The sequence below is a fragment of the Dendropsophus ebraccatus genome, chromosome 12 (genome assembly GCF_027789765.1).
Source record: "Dendropsophus ebraccatus isolate aDenEbr1 chromosome 12, aDenEbr1.pat, whole genome shotgun sequence".
In the NCBI taxonomy this organism is placed as follows: Eukaryota; Metazoa; Chordata; class Amphibia; order Anura; family Hylidae; genus Dendropsophus; species Dendropsophus ebraccatus.
In genome coordinates this window covers 62,799,082-62,826,405 of record NC_091465.1, presented here as the reverse complement: position 1 = coordinate 62,826,405, position 27,324 = coordinate 62,799,082, and the positions used below count along the sequence as shown (strand labels likewise).

The 27,324-nt window shown below is 43.9% G+C and overlaps 1 protein-coding gene and 1 long non-coding RNA gene across 7 annotated transcripts in view; one reads left to right on the top strand and one right to left on the bottom strand.

Annotated features, from left to right (window-relative positions):
• LOC138770156 (transcriptional enhancer factor TEF-1-like) overlaps positions 1 to 10,576 on the top strand; it is an 87,312-nt gene extending 76,736 nt beyond the window's left edge. For 4 of the 6 annotated variants that reach the window (XM_069949118.1, XM_069949121.1, XM_069949119.1 and 1 more), the window contains 8 exons: positions 1,066 to 1,200; positions 2,447 to 2,505; positions 2,963 to 3,027; positions 4,250 to 4,398; positions 4,504 to 4,677; positions 5,061 to 5,201; positions 6,195 to 6,347; positions 7,359 to 10,576. In XM_069949118.1, the coding sequence (XP_069805219.1) occupies positions 1,066 to 1,200; positions 2,447 to 2,505; positions 2,963 to 3,027; positions 4,250 to 4,398; positions 4,504 to 4,677; positions 5,061 to 5,201; positions 6,195 to 6,347; positions 7,359 to 7,472 (990 nt within the window). In that variant the 3' untranslated portion in view covers positions 7,473 to 10,576. The remainder of the gene's footprint in view (positions 1 to 1,065; positions 1,201 to 2,446; positions 2,506 to 2,962; positions 3,028 to 4,249; positions 4,399 to 4,503; positions 4,678 to 5,060; positions 5,202 to 6,194; positions 6,348 to 7,358) is intronic. The other 2 variants (XM_069949122.1, XM_069949123.1) reach the window with 1 other exon arrangement.
• The window catches only part of LOC138770157 (uncharacterized), a 48,560-nt gene continuing 27,029 nt past the window's right edge, over positions 5,794 to 27,324 (bottom strand). The window contains exon 3 of the long non-coding RNA XR_011359414.1: positions 5,794 to 6,297. This is a non-coding gene — a long non-coding RNA (uncharacterized lncRNA). The remainder of the gene's footprint in view (positions 6,298 to 27,324) is intronic.

Genomic DNA, 27,324 nt, shown 5'->3' with positions numbered 1-27,324 from the left:
AAAGTAGTAGTAAAAAAAGCTGTAAATCATCAGAAGTACATATTTCACAGAGCTTGCATTCTTTTCATTCACTGTTCACATACTATTCATTTACGAAAAGTACAAAAAGTTTACTAAAGGTCAACATAGCAGTAAAAATTTCCTGGTAGTCACAAATTTTTCATCAGGGTTTTATCCTGTAACACAATTTCCAGTAGATGTTCTCTCTGTTCAGGACCCTCATACAAAGATCACCTGTTGCACTCTATGGAGTACCTGTAAAGATACTAGAAGAAAGAGACACAGGCGGGGTGCACATAGCGTGCAGGATGGAGAAATAGACCAGATTTGTCAGAAGTGGGGTTGCTCACCCCAGGCGGTTGTTCTCCGAGCACTGCACCGCCAGTAGCATGTGTCAGTAAATGGCGAACTGACGCCCTTCCATGATCCAGAACACTGGTACTAAATGCTGAAACATGATAGGAAAATGGTGGAGGAAACAAGCACTGATCGGCATCATAACTGCTCATAACCTGATTCCGCGGCCATATCCACTTTTGATGCCGATCACTGCCAGTTTACTCCACTGTGGAGGACCTGGCATGTCTGCAGAAAGCGTATTCATTTTAATGCTCATCATGCAATGCTTTATTTTCCCTGTGGTGGCACTGTAAGGAATTTGAACACTTGCTGCCAAGTTTACCTGCAAATTACAGCTCAACCAGTATAAAAAAATACAGAAAAACTGCAATCGCCCTGGAGTACTTAAATGCTAAATTAAAGGCATCTTGGTGTTTAAAGAGCCAGACAAATGAAACCCACAGTCTTGCGGTTGAATGAATATTCCAAAACAGGAAGTGATAACATTTTTATCAGTTACTTTGGCTTGAGACAACCACTTAAATAAACCGCATCCTGGAGAAACAAGTGTGGCAAATAATTTAATGTTGGCTTTGTATCCCAATGTAAGACACTATTGGGGATCTATACACTCTTGTTTTCTGTATACTGTTTGTAATGTAGTTCTTCCCCCTCAATGATCTGTACTGGATATATGTTTATGCTGTTTTTATGATCATGTTGCAGGATCAGGTGGCAAAAGATAAAGCTCTGCAGAGTATGGCAGCAATGTCTTCGGCACAACTTATATCAGCGACAGCCATTCAGAATAAACTGGGGGTTCCCAGTATATCACAGACCCCATTCCCACCCAATGCAGGGGTAAGTGTTACATGCTTTATATGTTTTTATTTAGTGTTACTGAATGTATTCTTCATGCAGTGTAACCAGTGGCAATGAAGTCAGGGTAGTAATGCAGATGTGCCTAAAGGAGTACCCCATGTGTGTACTGCCTATGCTTTTTACACTGTATATTTTTTTTCATATATGGGCTACACCAGTGCCACACTGCTTCTATGTAACTATAATAGAGCACCCTATTGCAGCACTAGGAGTTAAAATACAGGTTGTGACTCCCATAGACACCATTCTCAATATTCTTTACTGATCTTCTGCACTGACAAGATATGCTCCGTAAACAACGCACTTCTACTTGAGTATAGTTTATTGAGCATATTTTGCAAGTGCAGAGGATGAGTAAAGAATACTGACATCAGAGAACATCTTTTAGCAGGATGCAGAATGATGCTGCTTTTTCTTCTAGACCTTTTTCCAAATCTCCCTTGACGTATGTATTTTAGTTTTATGCTCTCACATAACTTGATTTTATTTTTTTTTTACTTGATTTTGTGCAGTAACACCCTCAGCAGGCAATACTGTTGTAGTTACCAAATCTGAATGTCAATTACTCCACAAAAGACCTTTTTTTCCTATTCTTATTATATGCTTTAGCTTTTTAAACAATTTCAAATCACTTGATCCAGAGATGACAACTCTGCTGCAGGGGGTGCTTCTCCCTGACCCCGCCGGCCTCCTGGATCCCTTAATTCTGGAACATCACGGCTCAGCAATGCCAACGTAGCCATTCAGGCAGGGGCAGGGAGGAACATAATAAACAAGCTCTACTTACCTCTCACTGTGCCTCTGTAGGGATCTCTCACCACTTCTTCTGTACCTTCGCCGGGCTCGGGAATCTCCTGCTCCAGCTACATCACCACTTGGATAATGGATTGCCCACTCAGCCAATCAGTGACTGAGGCGGGACACCACTGCAGTCACTGACTGGCTGTGTGGGCGCTTCCTGCCGAGTGGTGATGACATCAGGATAAGGGAGAAACTAGAGCCTGGTGGTGGTCAGTGAGCCTGTGATGTGGTACTGTGGGGGCACAGGGACAGGTAAGTAGAGTTTCTTTATGTTCCTGCCCCCCTTTTCCTGCAGCTGATTTTTCATTTTGTCCAGAGTTCCCATCCTTTTAGGTGGCCATATATGGTGCATGAAGACAACGTTAATGCATCTGTATCGTATAGGTATGAGGTACTGACTTTAATTTTCTCTTTATATTTCCAGTCTCCAGACTTTTTCCAATTCTGGCCTGGAGGAGCTGGCCAGCCCCGACCAACAGAGGAGTAAGTGTTCCCTCCGATCATCTGACTTCTCCTCTTAACGTGGTCTTCTTCTTCGAACATTCTCTTGCTATGTCTTTACTTTCTCTCATCCAAGGACATTGTAACTTGATGTGGCCGTCACATGCCAACAAAGCAATATGTAGGTTTTCCTTTGCTTTCCCCTCCACCATTATACGTTTCCAGAGAAGCAACATGTCCTTGGAGGGTTTTTATGACCACAGCTAGTAACGTTTATAGCAATGTTTTGTAACTGATCACCGTATGACACTTGACTTGCTGGCTATAAGCTGGGCTGTAGCTGGGCTACCTTTTATCTCCTATAATGTCATGTTCACTCTTTCTTTCTTTTTCTTTCTGTCTCATAAATTGCTTCATGGAGAAAGGAGTCAAAGGTGAATTGGTTTCCACCTTCTTCATACACTCATGTTTATTTTATCATTTGTATTATTTCCTTTAGTGTTAAGCCGTTTTCCCAGCCTCCATATCCCCTGCAGCCTGCTGCCCCCCCTCCTCCTGTACCAGGTACCATTACGTTTCATATGCTTACTCCTATGTTTTATATCCATAATTTATTCACTGTATATATTATTTAGTATTTTATTCATTTGTTTTTACACTATGTTTTTGTCATGTACCCAGATTTGGGTTTTGGCAAGTTACAAGGGTTTTGACAAGTCACTCAATATTTGGCTATAGTAATAATTCCTGTTATGGAGTGTGACGGTTGCCCAACTGTGCTGGGAAGTAGTGGCTTTTGGCGGCAACTATTCCAGTTGATGATGTGGGAGATTGAATAGCACGCATTGTATGTCTTACTGTATTATAGAGACACTAAAGGCTTTGCATGAAAGAATCTCCAATAGCGGAGCCCTTGTTTACTGGCCATGTTTAATATTCTACTTCAACTTTTCTCAAAGTGGGAATTTGGAGCATTCTTTTTATACTTGTCCAAGATTACAAAAAGCACAGCTACTTTCTTTAAAAAAATAGGACCACGTGTTTCCCCAGGTTGTGTGTAGAAACCTAAACAAAACAGTTTGTCGCTGGATGAACTTTGTTTCTGGATGCGGCTGCATTTGGGTGCGCACGCATCCCAGTTCCCCATAGCACACAATGTAGAGTCCGGTCGGAGCTGCACTTTCCATTGTGTGAGCTGTCGATGTCGTGTCAGTTTTTCTGTGCGGCTTCTAGGAATCCCGGTATGTGTATACACACCTCCTGGGATTCCAATGATTTTTGATGCAACGTATATTTTTAATTAATCACGACTGGTGTTTCAATTTGCAACAACGGCCGTGATTAATTCAAAAAACACGTTGTGTGAACATAGCCTAAGAATAGTGCTGTTCCTGGGAAACAATCCTTCTAATCTCTAATTTTGCAAGCCTAATACCTGAATTATCTTCTGTGATTATGCCTGATTCTTCATGACCCCATCATTTTCTCGTCAAAACCACTTGATAAAAAGGATCAAGCTACTGTATATACTGTAGTTATACTTATCTGGTGTATTTTTTATGGTACCAATGCTACTGTTGTACAAATGTCAGAAGACCACATTTTCTCATAGAGCATTACCTTCCTCATGGCATGCCACTGCCAGGTAGTAGTGATGTACTGTATTTTCACTGTCTTGGATTGTAGTCATGAGCCCAACCTGTAGCGTTAAAGACTCAAGTACACCTTTTAGCTTTATAATGAGGTGTGTAATTTTGGATTTTTTTTCCATTTTAATTTCTTTTAGGTTACAATGCAACTTCTGCCAGCCTCTCCCCAACAGGGCCGGCATGGCAAGGCCGATCTATTGGAACACCGAAACTGCGTCTTGTTGAGTTCATGGCCTTTATGGAACAACAAGGAGAACCTGATGCAGTACGTATAAGACAAATAATGGTAGATCAAGCATTTATACTATATTTCTTACTTTAGCCTTCTTTGAAAAGTAATAGTCTTTTTCCCCATTTTATAATAGTAATTTATACTCAACTCTCCCTACAGTATAACAAGCATCTGTATGTACATATCAGCCAGTCGAACCCCTCCTATAGCGATGCATTATTGGAGTCTGTGGATGTACGTCAAATTTATGACAAGTTTCCGGAGAAGAAGGGAGGACTTAAAGAACTCTATGAGAAGGGTCCACCAAATGCTTTCTTTTTGGTTAAATTTTGGGTAAGACTGGCTAATTGTTGACTTTATAGCTACATGTTTCTTCTTGGGATTTTTATGTTCTTAGGAAAATTAACTTTATTTATATAACTGGCCCAAGTTTTGTATTTATAATTTTTTGGGGAAAATTTTATTTTATTTATTTTTACCAATTGGTTTTGGCATTGGTTCATTCAAGATGGAAGTAGGGATTGTGACTTAAGTACACACTGGGGTCCCTTGATCTACTATGAATCTATAGTGTACCTTTCGATGCATTGCTGTAATAAGATATGGGCTCTGTGTGCTGCTTGAATAGCCCCTTGTGATATTTTCTAAAGTACTTTTAAAGTTCAATGTTGTAATACCATGTTGTTTCTTGTATTGACTATATATATTTTGAACAGGCGGACCTCAATACTAGCATTCAGGATGAGCCAGGCATCTTCTATGGTGTCAGCAGCCAGTATGAGAGCCCCGAGAATATGACCATCACATGTTCCTCCAAAGTGTGCTCCTTTGGGAAACAAGTGGTGGAGAAAGTAGAGGTGGGTATGGTTAAAGCTTTTTCATAGTTTCTGTACTCTGCACAGTAGTTTGGTGCATTTCAACATGGCCATTTGTATGTGGGATGAAAACTAGTTTTGCAGGCCTGGGAACGGCTCCATAAGCTAAACAAGAACTGTATCAGTATGTAATAAAGCTAAATCCTAAAATGGTAACGCCTCCAAGAGGAATGCAATATGTCCTTTTGTAATCCCATTTAACATCTATTAGTTATGGGGCTTTTACACGGAACGATTATCGTTCGAATTTTCGCAATAACGATCGCATTTGAGCGATAATCTGCTCGTGTAAACACAGCAAACGATCAAACGACGAGCGAGAAATCATTCATTTTGATCTTTCAACGTGTTCTCAAATCGTTGTTGGTCGTTCGCAAAAAATTCGCAGATCGCTTCGTGTAAACAGTCTTTCAACGATTTACCCTATGTGTGAGATGGGCTTAAGCGATCTTAAAACGATCGCAATAACTATTTTTTTTAAACGATCTATGGTTCTGTCTAAACGCTGATAGTTTTATAAAAAACACATCGTTACTTACAAATCGTTAAACGATCGATTGGGCGAATTATCGCTCCGTGTAAAAGGACCATAAGAGTAAAATTGGTAGAATCTCAAGTCCTATAAGTAATATGCAGTGATGATAATTACACCTGTTAGTAATAAATGGGTATTCCCTGTCACGCAGTTATGACTTCTTAGCCCCCTCTGGCCTGTTTGTGGTGGTCTGAGATGACCAAGAGGCCTAAAAAGGCCAAAACATGGGATCAATTTACATAGCGACCATTGCCATTGATGGGGGTTCTGTAAATGACATGGCTCCGTGAGCTACACGGTTTCTGTAACTCCCAGAGGCCACTGCAAACAAATTGGAGGAGCCAGGGGAATCCATGACTTTACAATATGCTTTAGTAACCTGTTCTAACCATGAACCTACTTGAATAATTTGTGGTATATTTGCTCTCTTTGGGTTACAGACAGAATATGCCCGGTTTGAAAATGGACGTTTCCTTTACCGCATCCATCGTTCACCCATGTGCGAATATCTCATTAACTTCATCCACAAATTGAAGCAGCTTCCTGAAAAATATATGATGAACAGTGTGTTAGAAAACTTCACTATACTTCAGGTAAAATGGAGAATGTGACTATATATTATTCTTACATCTTATATGGTATACTGATAGGTCAGAGATTTTCATTGGTAGGGTCTACAGAGAACCAAGCAGGAACAAAAACAAGTGGTGCTGACAACTTCTGCTCCATCATTTTAACCATTGTTGGGGTGGGGGCGGGTCTCAGTAACTGGATCCTCATTTATCAAAACACCTGATGATTCACTCTGACATGTCACAAGTGTTTAATTAATCTAGGTGCTATCCTTTAGGGTATGTGTACACGGAGTAATTGTCGCCGAAAACTCTGTGCGGAATCCGCCGTTCGACTCCGCATGCTTTCGCTTCCCTCTACGCTGGCTCCATAAGCTGCATTAATGTGTACTCGGGCGGATTCTGTCATCTGCCCAAAAAATTTACATGACAATCCTTTGGGCGGACAGTAGAATCCACTTGAGCATATAATGTAGTCTATGGAGCCGGCAGAGAGGGAAGCGGGAGCAAGCGGCGGATTCTGCACAGTTTTCAGCGACAATTACTCCGTGTGCATATACCCGAACTGTAACTTTACACTGGAAGATCCAATTATGACATCAGCTGAGAGGGGTGAATTACCTTAGAAAATTCCTTTTTTAGGTGCTTCCTACTATTAATAGATGAGGATACTGAATGAATGACCATTATTTGTCATCTAAACAGGGATCTAACATCCCCTCTAACCACTGATTTGAGAAGGTTAAAAAAAAATAAACACTGCTTTCGATTTATAGCTTCAAAGTTTTTCCCAAATTACATCTATTACCTTAATTTATGACATCATAGGAGTTAAATATAAATGAAAATTTGAATTTAGGTATCTTCATATGCAATGACATCCTTGTGCATATATACTATATTGTTGGGGAGCTTTCTATGACAAATAGGAGTTTTAAAATTCTTTTCTGTCTATGACCCATAATTTATAATTCCATGATTGACGGCTCTAAATGCTGGTCAAATAATTTTACTTTGCCTTTTTTTCTTTAGGTGGTTACAAATCGGGACACCCAAGAACTACTGCTCTGCATAGCTTACGTTTTCGAAGTGTCCACCAGTGAACATGGAGCTCAGCATCACATCTATAGGCTTGTCAAAGACTGAAACGTAAAGAACCCTTCCCCGTGACTCAGCCATGTAGGACTTGGCTGTTATTGGCAATCTTGATGGCATCTCGTATTCTCCTCAAACCTCTCAAAACTTCCTGGGAAAGGAGACGTTTTTTAAAAAAAATATGGGTATGGGACCCTTAAGTGGATGCCTGGACATGAGGGGGAAGGGCCACAAAACCACAAAGACCTCACCCGAACAGAACCTTCTGTGTTATGTTTTGAGCCAAAAGGAATATATATAAATATCTATATATATAAATATAAATATATGTTTGTGTGTGAAACAGTTTCCAAACCGGGGAAACCATGTTGAAGCCACAGCTGTCATAAGGTGTTTTTGTTTAATTTTTAATGTTATTTTTATTTTTTACATTGTGTTGCTGCCAAGTGCATCAGTTCACGGTACGGCACCAATTTAAGAGTAAGGTGTGGAAGACTAAGTGGGATTGGAGACTTGTATAAATGCTCCTCCTCTCACTTTTTTTTTTTATTTTTTATTTTTAATCCAGCTTCTTTGACCCCACTGAAATGTAACTCCTGCACTTTCCGTGGTCGAAACCTTGTAGCTATAGCCACCATTTTTTTAGCCCACTAAGATTTTTTTATTTTTTTTTTTGTTAATAGTAGGCTTGCACAGTATTTTATTCTGGTTCACTTTTCAACCTTGTGTTGTGTGGCCAGCTACTAAGACTAAAATGTCATATTTAACATATCAGGGAGTACCAGAAAGCAAATTCTACTGTGTGGGAGGTATGGTGCAACATGCGGCCTTAAGTATGTGTGCATTTAATCTCCATCATGGACTTGTGAAGTTATACGGAAGCCAGAAGATGGTATATAATGTGACGTAATAACTCTTAACCAGTTCTACTTGCCAAGAACGTGTAAATTTTTCAACAAATAGCCACAATGTGATTGAGTTTGGCCATATGGGTCTGGTGATGTCTTGTTGAGTAGAAGTGACAGACCAATTGAAGTTCTGCTTTTTATTCTACTTAAATTCGAAGATTTCCATAAGTGTCATGTGGCACAACAACCTTATGATAACCGAGGAAAGACTTGCCTGCCATGAAGATAAATTACTAAAGACCTTTTGGACTATTGTAAAGTATTGAAAGAAATGTATAGTGACTCTCACACTGGTGTCACAAATTCAGTGCCTAAAACGAAAAGAAAAAGAGACTTATATATTTTTTTGTATTGAAAAGCCAACTTTTTTCCCTAAGTGAATTTTATTTGTGCCATGAAAATGACAAAATGTACTTAACTGGCAACCCACATTAAGCATATGCCTCCCAGCACTCCTGAAGAAGGCCAGAATGTCAGGTGGATCAGTATTTTAAGGGTGGATCTCGTCTTTTACGATGCAATAAGTGGAATTTTATGGGATTGGAATGATGACAAGATTGGTATTTCTAGTATTTTTCTAGTGATAGGTTGGTGGGTGTGTAGTACTGAGTGCTTGATACTTCCATGTAAAGAAAATTGGGCATTTAATGGTCTAAGAGACGGTCGGAGTTTAAGAGACCTCAAAATGGTCCTTTTAACCTAAGTGAATGTGCTCATGAATGCCACTACTGCATGGACTTAACATTTGTGTTCAGAAAGTAAAATGATGTGAACAGCTTTAGGTCTTCAATTATTTTGCTGTTGGGCGTAAGCTGAAAGTTAATGTGAAGACCCCATGCAGCAAATTGGTCAAACCAAAGATATACCTACTATGCGTATCTACTGTTCAGTCCTTTTTATGTTTTTTTTTTCTTTTAACATTTCGTGGGCACTATTTTATGTTCTTAGCAGTAAGGTTTGGTGGAAGCCAAGCCTAAACCACCGGAGTTTGGGTTGATAAGTGCATTGCTCAAAAAGTTCATGTGTTGAGATTTGCACTTGCGACCATTGTATATGGTTGTGATATGGAGTCAATGTTCATCCTGTACCACTGATTCTTCTTGAATAGGTCATGGTTTTTCCTTAAGAATCCCCATATTTATTGTGTATAAACCAAGTGGGAAGTTTACAGGAAGGAATATATGTGACTTATGAGAAGGTTAAGGGGGAAATGTGGACATGTAAGTGGAAACAGATATTTATATAGATATTTGACATCTTAGGCATTGGGCAGGGTTAACCATGAATTAAACCTCCTTGTTTTTGCAGTAAAAAAACAAAACAAAACAAAAAAACACTAACCAAGATCGAGACAATCTGTGTGTTGTATCGCTTGGCTGCGTTCTTCCTAAACATATTTTATCAATATCAACTATTGTTAAATGTTTATCCTATGTATTTCCTCCCAGTATCTTTTTCCTTTACTGCCCTTAAACATTAAAGGGAACCCATTATCTAAATTCATTGTGCATTCACTAATCTATATTGTATTGACAATATATACTATGTATAAATTGTATATTGTGTCTAAATTTAAGATATTTGAACTGAATGGCGCTCTGTTGTGTAGCCGAGTGCAATGCTCAGAAACCTTACGGGACTTCTAGTTTTTGTTTTAGTAGTTCTTCCATGGAGCTCCCTAATATTTGCCAACATGAAGTTTCGTGTGCCAAGAAAACAAACTTTATCTTTTTGGAACGTAACCTACCTCAAGTATCTTAAGTTTTGACTGGTTCTGGAAAACCTAACATGCATATTTGTAGCTTATTTGCCAAAATACATGGTTATTGCTGTTACTGGTTTCCCTTAATATGTCATGCATTGTCTACGATATGCCTGGCTAGGTGAAGCTTTGGGTACCGCATTCGCGTAGCTCAAATCTTCAATGGGTTGTTTCAATTCCATGAATTTTACATTCATAATAGATGTTTGAGGGAACAACGTTTTAAGGATGTTTCTACCACTAGGTGGAGCTGGAGAAGAGAAGTCACAGATGAGTGGTAACAGGATGACAGGGAGAAGGTGTTTAGTGACCCCCCATTTGGCATGACTTTTTTTTTTTTTTTTTTTTCCCCTTTACTAGTGTACAGATACATTTTTAGAAATCATCCTTTATTTGGTCTACTTTTTAAGGAAAATCATTGTACACAGGAGAAAAGAAAACGGTGGACTCTAATGTATGCCTATGTTTGTATTGTGAACAAAACTTTCTTAGTATATAAAATTATTTTACAAAAAAAAAATAGTTGCAGTTTATTATTTCCCAGGCTTAATGAATTTTCTGTGCTACAGGGGTTGTATTGAGACTGCTTTCATTAAGAAACAGTGCCACTCTTGGGTATGGGTATGGTAATGCAATAGAGCTCTAATGAAAAAAAAAAATGAGGCTGGACTGTGATACCAGCCTGTAAACAACAGTAGAAATTTCCCTGGGAGGAAGCCACCAATTTTTAAATAAACATGTTAAGCTCTGCTTGAATCAAAGAAAACAAGAATGGGAAATAGAATCAAAATACAAGCAAAGTTAGCTGGCCTGTTTGCAAGTAAATAGTGTTCAGCGAGCGTGCTCGATCAAGCATTGGGGTTCTCGGGTTACTGCAACTAGAACATTAAAACTCTGGCGGTATGCTGTCAATTAATGGCATACCACCGGTGTTATTAGTATTTTTTTCTTTTTATTTATGTACATTTTGTTTACTCATCCCTTGAAGGTGAACCAGGCACTCTCCTGAGGAGGGGGTACCTGGTTAAATGCTCAAGTGTCCCATTGATTTGTCCCAATGCTCGAATTGAGCCCTCGAGCGTTGAAAAATGCTCGACTTGAGTAAGGGGCAAGTAAGGTAATATTTGCATGATAACTGATGCCTTCTAGTCTTCCAGAAAGTTTCTGCTCACTTATCAGTTGAGTCATTCTAAAGGTCCCTGAACACCTTCAATATCTATCACTTGAACGACAGTTATTTTCCTTTCTTCCCGTACCCATGAACATCTAGCAGGGCTGATGTGGTCATGTGTTTCCTTTGGAGAGAAGATGAGTAAGCCACAGCTGAACAGTTCTGGTGCTGGCTTACCTCTCCAAGAATAAAAGAGTCTGGAAGTGAAAATCCATCTCACCGAACCACTATCAGGAGGCCCCAATTCACTTTATTCTGTCAGTGACTGGTTCAACCAACTTTAGTATAAATTATATGGGCACCATAAAGCGAACGTACCACTTCGCTTACTCAATTCTTTTAAAAATACTACCTGGTTGGTGCCAGTGCATACATCACAGTGGCACGGTAGATTTTTTAAAACAACGCCTGATTGCTTTGATCTGCGAAGATTTTATGTGCACTTCGGCCCACTCTATGCAGTAAAGGTGGGCTAGGTGCCCCCAGTGTAGCGATATGTAGCTGTGGAGTCGGAGCTAGTTTTGGCTGGAGTCGGAGTTGGAAAAAAAGTACTGACTCAGACTCCAGCTTTAAAAAAAATCTTAGAACAATTTAGAATTGAATTTTGATATGAATTTTAGAGTTTTGCTCATCAATATATGTTGTTTCTGAGCTGGAAGAGTCCATTGTGTGGGGGGAGATCTGTGCTGTTCTCTTCCTGGATGCTGGATGACTGTATATGAGCAGCAGTGTAATATGAAGATATCCTGTGTAATATAGAGAAGGCGGAGAAGTAGTGTAGCAGTAACCTCTGTCCTCAATGTGGTGTTTTTCTTCTGCAGCAGGCTGTGTGTGTATGCTATGGCTGCAGCAGGGTGTGTGTGTGTGTGTGTGTGTGTGTGTGTATGCTATGGCTGCAACAGGCTGTGTGTGTATGTACTATGGCTGCAGCAGGCTACGTGTGTGTGTGTATGCTATGGCTGCAGCAGGCTGTGTATGTGTGTGCATGTACTATGGCTGCAGCAGGCTGTGTGTGTGTGTGTATGCTATGGCTGCAGCAGGCTGTGTGTGTATGTACTATGGCTGCAGCAGGCTATGTGTGTGTATGCTATGGCTGCAGCAGGCTGTGTATGTGTGTGCATGTACTATGGCTGCAGCAGGCTACGTGTGTGTATGCTATGGCTGCAACAGGCTATGTGTGTGTATGCTATGGCTGCAACAGGCTGTGTGTATGTGTGCTATGGCTGCAACAGGCTACGTGTGTGTATGCTATGGCTGCAACAGGCTACGTGTGTATGTGTGCTATGGCTGCAGCAGGCTGTGTGTGTGTGCTATGGCCGCAGCAGGCTGTGTGTATGTGTGCTATGGCTGCAGCAGGCTGTGTGTGTATGCTATGGCTGCAGCAGGCTGTGTGTGTATGCTAAGGCTGCCCCCACACCCACAGTAACCCTCTATATCACTATATGTGACCCCCTCTATATCACTATGGCTGACCTCTATATCTGGCATAGTTAGCAGTGTTTCTGTGTGTATGGTGAATATTTAGTTAGAAACTAAAAGACCACCTGCTCCTTCTAGTCTAATTGTGAGTTGTTCAGGACATGGAGGCTGGAGACTGGCTGCATCCACTGCACACACAGGAGAAGCTGCTTTATATCTTTCCTTATTCCCTCAGAAATAGCCCCAGGATCATGTAGGACATTAGGGAGAAGCTGCTGAGCCAGTGTGATAAATAACTCCCCTGGTATGTTTATGAAGGAGCAGGAGTTGAAGTTGGTCCTGATAAAATTCAGGAGTCTGAGTCAGAGCTGCGGCTTACCGACTCCACAGCCCTATACACACCCAGATACATACATACATACATACACACACACTGATACATACACACTGACATATATACCCACAAATACATACACTGACATATACTCCCACTGATACAGACACACACTGACATATATACATATATACCCACTGATACATATGGTCTCACTTTTGCACATCTTAAATATGCCATCTTAAAGTGCAATCTTTAAGTGCTAAATTCAGAATTAGGCCAGAATTAATACATTATTACAACTGCCAGCTGATCTAACCTGCTCTTCTCTTGTTACAGGTATGTGTCCACTACAAACCCCAGCATCCCCTCAGTAATTGTGTCTGTGTTTTCACTTGTATGTGTATTATTGTTTACCTTAGCATGGCACAGTCTTTACTTTCCCCACTGATAAGTTTCTCCCCTTTGCTCTGCCCCCCCCCCCCCCCCCCCATTTTCACACCTGAGCTCTGATCAAATCTGATTCAACTTTCTGGACCTAGCGGTATAAATTTAGAGACAAGGTCTCATTTTAGACCTTGGTCTCACTTTTGCACATCTTAAATATGCCATCTTAGGGTATATTCACACGGACGGGCTCGCAGCGAGATTCTCGCTGCGAGCCCGGCAGGTCCTGTCAGTTCCCATACACTACATACTTGCTGCGGTCTAAACGACCGCAGCGAGTATGTAATTATACCGCCCTTAACCCCTTCTGCTCCCGCCCGGCTCCCCCGCTGTAAGCATACTTTACCTGTCCTTGCTGCACGGGTCTGGCGTCCTGCTCTCCCGCCCGGCCAATTAGTGTGTTGCCCAGCCGCAGCCACTGATTGGCCGGGCGGGAGAGCAGGACGCCGGACCCGTGCAGCGAGGAGAGGTAATGTATGCTTACAGCGGGGGAGCCGGGCGGGAGCAGAAGGGGTTAAGGGCGGTATAATTACATACTCGCTGCGGTCTTTTAGACTGCAGCGAGTATATAGTGTATGGGAACTGCCAGGACCTGCCGGGCTCGCAGCGAGAATCTCGCTGCGAGCCCGTCCGTGTGAATATACCCTTATAAGGCTGGGTTCACACTATGTATATTTGAGGCTGTATTTGTGAGGCTGTATAGCAACCAAAACAAGGAGTGGATTGAAAACACAGAAAGGCTATGTTCACATAATGTTGTAATTGAGTGGATGGCCGTCATTTAATGGCAAATATTTGCTGTTATTTTAAAACAACGGCTGTTATATTGAAATAATGGCAGTTATTTACCGTTATATGACGGCCATCCACTCAATTTCAACATTGTGTGAACAGATCCTTTCTGTGTTTTCAATCCACTCCTGGTTTTGGTTGCTATGAGGACCTGACATGAGGACCAAATACAGCCTGAAATATACTGTGTGTGAACCCAGCCTGAAAGTGCAATCTTTAAGTGCTAAATTCAGAATTAGGCCAGAGTTGGATCAGGATTGATCAGAGAAGGACAGCTAAAATACACTCTTTTGTAAGTTACATCTGATCACCATGAAACACTTCATCAACCTCCTAACTATCCTTGTCTGCACCTCCTGTGTTCTCTGTCTGTCCTACCCACCCTCTATCCATGCTATAAATTCCATCCACATTAGCCCCTCTCTCCTCCCCTCCCCTATGTATACCTCCCATACCCTGTACACTCTCACTCACCTCCTTGAAACTCCTTCCACTGTGCAGCACAGAAGTCGCTCTCACAAGTCTTTTAACCTCCTGCTTAGGCTAGGTTCACACTGCGTTTTCAGCATCCGTTTAACGCATCCGTTTTTTGTAAAAAACGCATGAAAAACGGATTGCAAAAAACGGATTCATTTGTGTGCATCCGTTTTTCCATTGACTTCCATTATAAAAAAAAACGGATCCGTTTTTTTTGGCAGACCAAAACGGACCAAAAAACGTTGCTGACCCTATTTTTCTGGACGTTAAAAAAAACGGATCCGTTAAACGGATGCTTAAAACGCAGTGTGAACCTAGCCTAAACCACCTGCTGTCTCTTTCTATCCTCCTGCTTCTGGCTGCTGGTGACATCTCTCCTGATCCTGGTCCTCCCTCCTTTACTGCTAATCCTTCTCTTTCACTTCCATCCAAAAACTCTTTTAAGCTTACTAAGAACCACTGTCTGCCGTCCTCCCTTTCCTCGGTCTCTCCAGCATCCTTTACCTGCGCCCTCCTGAACTCTCGCTCAGTGTGTAATAAACTCACTGAGATTCATGATCTCTTCATTAACAAATCCTTCACCCTTCTGGCCCTCACTGAAACCTGGCTGCAACCATCGGACACTGCTTCCCCTGCTGCTCTATCATATGGTGGTTTTCATCTCTCTCACACCCCCAGACCTGAGGGTAGGCATGGTGGAGGAGTTGGGGTTCTTCTCTCCCCACAGTGCACCTTCCAGGTAATCTCATCTGAGCCCTCACTCTCCTTCCCCTCCTTTGAGGTTCACACCCTCAGACTCTTCCGCCCACTCCCCCTTAGAGTGGCTGTAATCTACCACCCCCCTGGCTCATCACAACAATTCCTCGACCACTTTGCCACCTGGCTCCCTCATTTCTTATCTACAGAAGTTCCCACACTAATCCTGGGTGACTTCAACATCCCTATTGATACTCCTATCTCCTCTGCTGCCTCTCAGCTTCTCTCTTTAACCTCCTCCTTCGGCCTTTCACAACTAACCAACTCTTCCACACACAAGGGTGGGAATTCCCTGGATCTGATCTTCTTCCGCCACTGTTCTGTTTCAAACTTTTCTAACGATCCATCTGAGCTATCAGACCACAACCTTCTCTCTTTCTCAATAACTAACATCTGCCCCCCTCCTGACACTCCTTCCCCATACATATACAGAAATCTACGTGGTATTAACACTCCTCAACTCATAGACTCCCTTCAATCCTCACTGTCCCCAATCTCATCCCTCACCTGCCCAAACACGGCCACACAACACTACCACAACACCCTTAAAACTACCCTAGACTCTGTAGCCCTCCCTACTCTCCGCACACCCCACCACAGATGCCGGCAGCCCTGGCACACCCCGGAAACTCGCTTTCTTCGGCGGTGCTCTAGGACGGCTGAACGTCTGTGGAGGAAATCTAGAACCTCAGCAGATTTCATTCACTACAAATTCTCTCTCAAATCTTATTACTCTGCCCTTCACCTTGCCAAACAGGCTTACTTCACCTCTCTCATCTCTTCACTCTCAAACAATCCAAAACACCTTTTTAACACCTTTAACTCTCTTCTGAAGCCCAAAGTTCAGACATCCATCACTGACCTCTGCGCTGAAGACCTTGCCTCCTTCTTTAAAACCAAAATTGACACTCTCCGCTCCGATATCACCTCCCAGCCCCAAAGTCCCATAGCTCCTATTACTTCTCCCATAGATACCCTTCCCTCTCCCCCTTCACTCTCAGCCTTTGACCCAGTGACAGAAGAAGAAGTTGCCAAGCTCCTCTCCTCCTCTTGCCCCACTACTTGCCCTTCTGACTCTATTCCCTCACACCTCCTCCAGTCCCTCTCTCCCGCTGTCACTACTCACCTCACTAAAATATTCAACCTCTCCCTCTCCTCTGGGATCTTTCCCTCCTCATTTAAACACTCTATAATAAGCCCACTGCTGAAAAAACCTTCTCTAGACCCATCCTGTGCAGCCAACTATCGGCCTGTTTCTAATCTCCTCTTCATCTCTAAACTCCTGGAACGTCTTGTCTATTCTCGCCTAACCCGCTATCTCTCTGATAACTCTCTTCTTGACCCTCTACAGTCTGGTTTCCGATCCCTCCACTCCACTGAAACTGCTCTCACCAAGGTGTCAAACGACCTCCTGAAGGCCAAGTCACAAGGAAACTACTCCTTGCTGATTCTTCTGGATCTATCAGCAGCGTTTGACACTGTGGACCGACAGCTTCTCCTCTCCATGCTCAGCTCTCTTGGCCTCAAGGACTCTGTTCTCTCTTGGTTCTCTTCCTACCTCTCTGACCGCTCCTTCAGCGTATCCTTCTCTGGCTCTACTTCCTGTCCCCTACCTCTTAATGTCGGGGTTCCCCAGGGGTCAGTCCTGGGTCCCCTCTTCTCCCTCTATACAGCCCCCATCGGACAGACCATCAGCAGGTTTGGTTTCCAATACCACCTTCATGCTGATGACACCCAGCTATACACCTCCTCCCGCGACATCTCCCCTGCCTTCCTGCAAAATACCAGTGACTGTCTATCAGCTCTCTCTAACACTATGACCTCTCTGTTTCTCAAACTTAATCTCTCCAAAACTGAACTTCTGGTATTTCCTCCCTCTAACAAACCTAAAGCCGACATCTCCCTCTCAGTCTGTGGTATTAGCATAACTCCTGTGCATCAGGCTCGATATCTGGGGGTTATGCTAGACTCTGACCTATCCTTCACCCCCTATATCCAAGCTCTTACTCGCTCCTGTCATCTTCATCTCAAAAACATCTCCAGAATCCGCCCATTTCTCACCACTGACACCGCTCAGACTCTGACTGTCGCCCTGATCCATTCTCGTCTTGACTACTGTAACTCCCTACTAATCGGTCTTCCTTTCTCTAAGCTCTCCCCTCTCCAGTCTATCCTGAATGCAGCAGCTAGACTCATCTTCCTCTCCAGCCGCTATAACAACGTTTCCCCTCTGTGCCAGTCACTGCACTGGTTACCCATTAAATCCAGAATCCACTTCAAACTCCTCACCCTCACCCATAAAGCTCTCCACAACTCTGCCCCTCCATACATCTCCTCCCCCATCTCCACCTATCATCCTTCCTGTGCTCTGCGCTCTGCTAATGATCTAACCCTAACATCTTCCATAATCAGAACATCTCATTCCCGCCTCCAAGACTTCTCTCGTGCTGCACCAATTCTCTGGAACGCCCTACCCAAACACATCAGACTCATACCCAATACTCCGTTTCAAGCGTGCCCTGAAGACTCATCTCTTCAGGCTCGCCTATAACATTCCCTAAACGGTTTCCCCCTTCTGTTGTTTCCCTTGCTCTATCTCTGACGGTTCCTGCCCTTTATATGTTTACTTGCATCAGACATTGGCGTTGTTACTGGCTTATCCTGTATTTCTAACTATGTACAATGGCTGGACCATGGACAAATAAAGCACTTATGCAGTGTCCCAGAACAGCCCTTCTTATGCTCATACTTTTATTATAACCAGTTCTGTTCTGGAAAGCTATGGTCCACTGCAAACTGCGTGTATTGAGTTACCCTTCTCAGTATTCAGGTCTGCTATTCCATTCATTTATTGCATGTATATTCCGGTATCAGTGTCTAATGGTATTATGTCGCCTCCTCCTAGTGTTCAAGTATGGTATTTCTCATGTATATTTCTCTGTATATGCCTAATGGTGTGATGATGCAATGGCTGGATGTCACGTGACTGTGCCCCTGCTTCCATGGTAACTCCAATGGTCATTGAGCTTTGGCTGGGGTTTACCATGTGACTTCCTGTTCTACCGGAGTCTATTCCCTACCATCAAGGGAATAGGTTGTGTGTTTGTCCTCTCTCCCTGCTAAGAGAGAGGCCTGCGTGTGCTCTGCTGCTCCAGTCCACTGGCTGTCTCAAGTCTCAAGATTCTCATCTAGGTGTCGATTCTTCAGTTCCTCTCATCATCATCTTCTCAAATCATCAACAGCAAGTATTTCATTCAAGTCTCATTCCACCCAGCATCTCAACTTCAGTTTCACTACTAGTCCCATCATTCAGCACGCTACTCCCACAGCCTATTGCAGCATCACCCATTGCTCTGCTTTATTCAAGATTGCCTTATTCCCGGTTGCATCCGGGGAGACTGTTGCTACTAGTTACCACCGTTACGAAAAATATACAACTACCGTTGTTTCTGAACCTTGGCATTGGTGTGATAATTGGTGCCCTGACTAAGGACAACGAAGAATCGCTTGCCCAGTATTCCCGCATGGTCAGGAGCCCGGTTTCCAGCTGTATCACCCTCATGCCTACACCATGACCACATTATCCTACAGCTGCCCCGGTTCCTGCCTATTAGCACCATCTATACTGCGGAGTGGCCCCTCGGGGCCAGGGCATAGCATTTTGGCATCATGAACAGGATTACGATCGCATTGTGTGTCCCCAAGAGTGTGCCGCAACCCCAAAGAGACTTTGCCATATCACCATGGGGGTAATCGAGGCGCTCAGGGCCCTAGACTGTACACAAGATGGCCGCTGTCTTCTCAAATTTCTAACTGCGCCATACCCCGGAGATGAGGGGGTTAATTGCCATGCTGCCCAAGCGCGGGAATCGCCCGGCGCCATAGACTTTGCATTGACTGCTCCTGATTGGCTGCCTGCGCCAGATGACGTCACTGTTGCCGGGCAGACTGCTAGGCCGGAACTTCAGCCTCTGCGCTCCGCCTCCTCCCAGGTCCTCAAGACCACGCCAGTGCGTAGCAAGATGGCGTCCTGTGAGGAGTGTAACTCCGCGGCTGCCGTACTTCCTCTACCGGAGCTTCCTACGCTTCTGCCCGAACTCGATCCAGCCTGTTTGCTAGCCCCGCTGCCCTCGGACAGTGACAGTAGCCGGGGTTCCGTCCGGTCCGGAGGAGGGCATCCAAGCTGGGCCTCCACACCAAGCTCCCCTGACAGAGACGAGGAGACTTCTTCTGGACTCAGCGGTGCCTCCAGCCCTGAGCATTCCGGCTCCTCCCGCTACACCTTCTCCACCGAACCATCGCTTTCTTCCGACGATGACCGGATCGTAGACGGGTCCTTGACAGTGCCTCCAGACTCGGAGCTCCGGGGTAAGACTCTCTCTAAGGGCCCCATCTCCCCGGGCCTGTGGCGACCCCCTTGGCCGAGATTCTCCACTTCTCCCGCAATGGGTATTTGGCCTGGAGCCTAGGGTCATGCAGTTGGTGGACGAGATCCAGCGGGCTCTTACTCTTTTACCCCCTGCCACTAAAGCTGCGCCCGTTATGGCTACCACGGCGCCTGCAGCAGCTACCACCGCCCGGCAGTTCACAGCAGCCCCTACTGCCGGTGATACCTTCTCTCCCCAACCCGGCCTAGCACCGGAACCACCTCCATCTGTGCCTTATCCAGATTATGCTCCGCTGTGGGGTCACCCATATACCCCCTATCTGGAATCTCATGCTGCATCTGAGCAGTTGTTCATATGCAAGCCGGAAAAACCTCGACCCGGTGCTGCCCCCCTAGAAAGGAGGAGAGGAACCGTGACCAAATTTGACAAGCGACGGGGGTACGGCCTGGTCATGGATTCGTACACCGGGTTACTAGTGCTGGTGAATAGACGAGCTGTAATGCGGGACTACCAACCCGCCTATCTCAATAACCTTGTTCCTGGAGAAGTGATTGAGTATACCCTGGTGGGATCCCCAAAGGGTCCATGGGCTACAGCAGTTACCCGGCCTAAGAATCCGGTACAGCGGCCCTTCCTACCAACTCCCTCAGAGAACTGGAACGAAGATTGGCAGGATTTTAAACCGCTGGTTTCTATCACTGCTGCTTCCAGGGCTCCAGGTTCAGCTACCACCGTGGCCTGCTCTACTGCTCCTGCTGCTGTGGCTAAAGCCTCTTGCTCCACTACTACGGTCACTTACCATGTGGCGCCAATCATCTCTCCCGTCACCACAGTGACCCCTAGCGTTGTGGTTACCACCGCGTCTGCGGGCGCCTCTGCTCCAGTGTCCCCACGCTTCTATTATCCGTGGGAGAAGAAAAAGCAGAGGAAGGAGAAGGGGCCTAATGAGGTTCCTCCCGCCTCTTCACAATAATTCGCTACAGAGACCAAAGTCCTTAAACTGTTTTCCTTTTCAGTTTTGTTCACTGTTTTGCAACGTTCAAGGTTCGTGCCTGGTTCTCCTGACCAAGTTTCCTTATTATCATCCAGCTGTGTGCTGATGGACACTCATTGACCAAACTGTTCTCTAGTGCCTGTCCCAGAGCCTTTACATGGACGATGTTCTATATTGCCTAAAGATACTCTACCACACAGAGACACTTATCCAGTTCTTCCTAAAGCACTTTTCATGATTATGTGATTGTCAGAGGTTTATTATTGTATTTCATGATTGCACTTCAGTATTGCACTTCAGTAGTCAAAAGTCTATTTTCATGTCAGAGTCATATATATATATTTTTCTACCTCTGAGTAAGCAGAAAAGTCATTTAGATAGTCTCAGAGTAAAGTGTGTCTTTTGAAAAAAGTAGTTCTTCTCACAGTGTATATGTTCATGTCAGAGTCACAGTTTCCTCCTCCTCTGAGTAAAGAAGTCAGTCTACATATTTATATCAATAGCCTCAGAGAAAGTCTATTTTCTAAAGGAGTATTTTCTAAAGAGTATATTTTCTAATAAAAAGTGTATTTTCTAAAGAGTGTATTTTTCAGAAGGATCTTCTATTTTCTCCATGCATAGTATTATTGTATCTACTGTATCTACAGCTGTAAAGATTATTGGAGCCAGTTTTCTTCAGATGTCTTCAGAGTTATGTGAGCCAATCCTCCTCCAGACCTCGCAGTATTTGTTGTCTTTTGTATTTCCCTTCCCTGTGTCTCCAGTGTTTGTTCATCTCTGTCTTGTCCCAACATAGTAGTTGCTACACATAGTCTTACCTAACATTCACACTTGTTCATACATATTGCACCTTGGATACCTTTTCGTGTGTTCGGCCTATTGAGTAATTGTGTTGAGTGACTGACTGGTATGTATGGGCGCCCAAATGTATGTTTGCTTTTGTTATTTTATTCTTTCTCTTCCAGGTGTCCAAGACACTTCACACAGACACCCAAGGCAGTACACAGGTCTTCACAGTTTTCTTCCAGTAGGGTAACTCATTTTCATTGGAAACCTACTGTCAAACTGACTGGAATATTGAGGGTCCCCCGCCAGCAGTTAAGTTGTCCTGGCTTCCATGTCAGATGGTCCACGCACTAACTACCTGTAACCAGAGTACGTTAGGCACCCCTAGGTGAAGTCCTGCCACTAGGGTTTTCTTTTTCTTCATATTTCTCTTGTCACCTGTGCCTTGAGCGTGGGAAACACACATCTACATATTCACTCACACTAACATTCCTTCCTCTTGTCTTGTTGTCCTGGTCCTCTATGTTCATTCGGCCACATCCCCCTTAGCTTGTGGTTCAACGAGGTCGGCTCATTTCTAGTAGGGAGGTATGCAGTGTCCCAGAACAGCCCTTCTTATGCTCATACTTTTATTATAACCAGTTCTGTTCTGGAAAGCTATGGTCCACTGCAAACTGTGTGTATTGTGTTACCCTTCTCAGTATTCAGGTCTGCTATTCCATTCATTTATTGCATGTATATTCAGGTATCAGTGTCTAATGGTATTATGTCACCTCCTAGTGTTCAAGTATGGTATTTCTCATGTATATTTCTCTGTATATACCTAATGGTGTGATGATGCAATGATGTCACGTGACTGTGCCCCTGCTTCCATGGTAACTCCAATGGTCATCGAGCTTTAGCTGGGGTTTACCATGTGACTTCCTGTTCTACCGGAGTCTATTCCCTACCATCAAGGGAATAGGTTGTGTGTTTGTCCTATCTCCCTGCTAAGAGAGAGGCCTGTGTGTGCTCTGCTGCTCCAGTCCACTGGCTGTTTTCCTGTCTCAAGTCTCAAGATTCTCATCTGGGTGTTGATTCTTCAGTCATTCTTCAGTTCCTCTCATCATCATCTTCTCAAATCATCAACAGCAAGTATTTCAATCAAGTCTCATTCCACCCAGCATCTCAACTTCAGTTTTACTACTACTCCCATCATTCAGCACGCTACTCCCACAGCCTATTGCAGCATCACCCATTGCTATGCTTTATTCAAGATTGCTTTATTCCCGGTTGCATCCGGAGAGACTGTTGCTACTAGTTACCACCGTTACAATAAATATACAACTATCGTTGTTTCTGAACCTTGGCATTGGTGTGATAATTGGTGCCCTGACTAAGGACAACGAAGAATCGCATGCCCAGTATTCCCGTATGGTCAGGAGCCCGGTTTCCAGCTGTATCACCCTTGTGCCTACACCGTGACCACATTATCCTACAGCTGCCCCGGTTCCTGCCTATTAGCACCATCTATACTGCGGAGTGGCCCCTAGGGGCCAGGGCATAGCACTTATGCCTGGTGTCAACGAAAATTTATAGTCTGTAAGCTCCACGGAGCAGGTCTCGTTTATACTTTGTATTTTTCTTTTTATTTATGTTCTTATGTATTCCAATTTAATACGTGTGTATTATGTACCTCTGTACTGTATGCATAGAAAAATTAGCGCTGCGGAATCTGTTGGCGCTATACAAATAAACTTATTATTATTATTATTATACACACACACACATATATATCTCCGCAGATACATACACTGACATATACTCCCACTGATACAGACACACACTGACATATATACATATATACCCACTGATACATACACACACACACACGCACACATATCTCCACAGATACATACACTGACATATACTCCCACTGATACAGACACACACTGACATATACACATATACCCACTGATACATACACACACACACATATCTCCACAGATACATACACTGACATATACATATATACCCAAGGATACAAACTCTCTTACATACATAAATATACACACACAGCACTTACATCTCCCAGGCTCCCCCCTCATCCTGTAATCCATCTGTACACAGAAGTATTGAGGACCTTTGGGTCGTGTCATCAGGTCCTTCATCTCTCTCCTGTGTGTGCAGGACACTGGCAGGTCCTGCTCCTCTGTTTCTCTTCTGTTGTTCAGCCTGCTCACCCTGCACCACAGTAAGTTAGCTGAAGAGTACAGTGGGGTCCCTCTCCTTGTCCAGGCCCCTGGGGGAGGGCAGGCTGTCAGTGGCAGAGCAGGCTTTCCCAGGCCCCTTTACTGCAGGGGCCCCATAGCAGTCTCCTTCCCTGCCTTCATTATAGCTACGCCACTGGTAGGGACCTAATTACTGAAGCCAATACAAGAGCAGCTAACATCAGTCAGGTCTGAGGAGGAGAGAATGATGTCCTCAGCCTGAATACCTGGGCCTCCACTGTGGTCACAGCAATTAAGGGGGAATTTCCACTATAGTAAATTCTGTGCATAGAAAGAGGGAAAAATAGGGAATTTATCAATGTTTTTTGTGTAGACTTTGGTGCAAAATTTGGTGTAAAAAAAAAAATATGGTAAACTACGGCTGTAGTTTTCATTTAAAACAGCCATTGTTTCAAATTGGAACATTGCTAGATTGCTCCTTCCTACTGCTTTTGTCTGGGTTACCATTACCAAGCAGCAAGTCTGTGCACAGGTGAACCTCTAAATTATAGGTCTGCAAACTGGGGCCCTTCAGCTGTTGCAAAACCACTATTCCCATCATGCCCGGACAGCTAAAGCTTTGGATTTAGCTGTCCAGGCATGATGGGAAATGTAGTATTCCAACAGCTGGAGGGCTGCAGTTTGGAGACCCATGCTCCTAGATGATTTGGGTAGCTGCATCTATCTGCTTGTATGCATGTTTTTTTGTTTGTTTGTTTTTCGATGCAGGTGATCCAGTAGGCACTGGGCATCTAGAATTTGGAACATAGAACTGGTATGCAAAGACTGAACTTTATTCTTAAGCACCAATATGTCCATTTGTCTTATTACAAATGTAAATTTCCTCATGCTTCTATATAATACAGTTAAAGTGTCACTATCATTTTAAAAATCTTCATGCCTGTCTTAGAGACGTCAAAACTTTTAATCAGTTGCAGTTCGGGTTCTGAGACCTTCTCAGATGGCTAGAACGAGTAGAGAGAAGCACACAGCTAAGCACTTCTCTCCCAGTCTCTCTGCTAGCTGCTTAAAGGGGTTATAGAGGATTAGAAAAAAAATACAGCTACTTTCTATGAGGCTGGAAACACACAAAGCAGTTTTTGGGCCAAAACCAGAAGTGGATCAACAGAAAAGAGAAGTACAATTCCTCACTTACTATTTTCCATCCTAGTTAAATCCACTCCTGGTTTTAGCACTAAAACTGCAGTTACAGTTTAAAAAATAAATGCTGCGTGTGTTTCCAGCCTGTGTGCAGGTTCTCACCAGGGCTGTGGAGTCGGAACTAGTTTTAGCTGGAGTCTGAGTCGGAAAAAATTTACTGACTCCGACTCCAGCATTAAAAAAAAAATCTAAGAACAATTTAAAATTGAGTTTTCATATGAATTTTATAAGTTTTGCTCATCAATATATATTATTCAGCAACATTCTAATAGGACACTGGCCCTATTAGATAAGGGTGGTCCTGGAGAAGTTGTCAGTGACTATTTGGCAGTTTGTTCCTGAGCTGGAAGAGTCCATTTGTGGGGGGAGATCTGTGCTGTTCTCTTCCTGGATGCTGGATGACTGTATATGAGCAGCAGTGTAATATGGAGATATCCTGTGTAATATAGATCTGGAGGAGGAGAAGACAACTTAAGTAGTGTAGCAGTAACCTCTGTTCTCAGTGTGGTGTTTTTCTTCAGTGTTCTATGGCTGCAGCTGTGTGTATGCATGCTATGGCTGCAGCAGGCTGCGCGTGTGTGTATTACTCTGTGCTATGGCTGCAGCAGGCTGTGTGTGTATATGTACGATGGCTGCAGCAGGCGGTGTGTGTGTGTGTGTGTGCTATGGCTGCAGCAGGCTGTGTGTGTGTATGTACTATGACTGCAGCAGGCTGTGTGTGTATGCTATGGCTGCAGCAGGCTGTGTGTGTGTATGTGCTATGGCTGCAGCAGGCTGTGTGTGTGTGCTATGGCTGCAGCAGGCTGTGTATGTGTGTGTATGTACTATGGCTGCAGCAGGCTGTGTGTGTATGCTATGGCTGCAGCAGGCTGTGTGTGTGTCTGCTATGGCTGCAGCAGGCTGTGTGTGTATGCGCTATGGCTTCGGCAGGCTGTGTGTGTGTGCGCTATGGCTGCAGAAGGCTGTGTGTGTAAGCGCTATGATGTGTACCCACAGTGACCCCTCTATATCACTATGTGTGACTTCTCTATATCACTATGGCTGACCTCTTTATTACAGGTATCTGGCATTGTTAGCAGTGTTTCTGTGTGTATGGTAAATATTTAGATAGAAACATAGAAGATTGTCAGCAGGAAAAGACCACCTGCTCCATCTAGTCTAGTTGTGAGTAGTTCAGGACATGGAGGCCGGAGACTGGCTGCATCCACTGCACACACAGGAGAAGCTGCTTTATATCTTTCCTCATTACCTCAGAAATTGCCCCACAATCAAGTAGGACATTAGGGAAAAGCTGCTGAGCCAGTGGGATAAATAACTCCCCTGGTATATGACTGGCCATTTATGAAGGAGCAGGAGTCTGAGTCAGGAGTCGGAGTTGGTTGGAATCCTGGCCAGAGTGTATACTATGTGTATACGCTCTGTCCAGGTCACAGAACAGCCTGTGTCAGAGAAGATCATCCCGGCTGGTACTGCAGTGTGCGCCCACATCCGAAATTCACCACTGCACAGAATGGAATGCCGCTAAGGTTCCCGGCTGGTGTGTATACCATGTGTATACACTCCGGCTGGGATTTCTTAGAAGGCAGCACTACGTAAGTTCCGTAGTCAATACTGCAGTTGTTACAACGTCTGTGATTGCAAAAAGGGATGATGGTTGACCTCAGGGAGATCAACCAAAAAACACGACAGAGACCCATCACGCCGTGAGTGTATTCTAGGACATTGCCCCCCTGGGAAGTCAAATATGCAAAAGAACACTCCAGAGACACCATTACAGGTCTTAACATAGTTAGCTAGCCAGACCTGCCCTCCGGGAAAGAACAACCAAGCCATGGAATGTCTCCAGTTAAGGAAACTACCCAAGCAAGGTATCCATCCACAGACAGCTGTTTCGGGGTATTTGCCCCTCATCACTGTGGAGTAGGTTTTTGGCTAGTGGGAGCAATGCTAGTAAGTGCATGCAAAAAAGGGATGATGGTTGACCTCAGGGAGATCAACCAAAAAACACCACAGAGACACCATCACAGATCTCAACGTGAGTGTATTCTAGGACATTGCCCCCTGGCAAATCAAGTATGCAAAAGTACACTCCAGAGACACCATTATCCATCCACAGACAGCTGTTTTGGGGTATTTGCCCCTTATCAGTGTGGAGTAGGTTTCTAGCTAGTGGGAGCAATGCTAGTAAGGCTGCATTCCCACGTTCCGTGATCCTGACGGATCACGGACGTGGAATGCATGTATCGGAGTCCCCCCGCG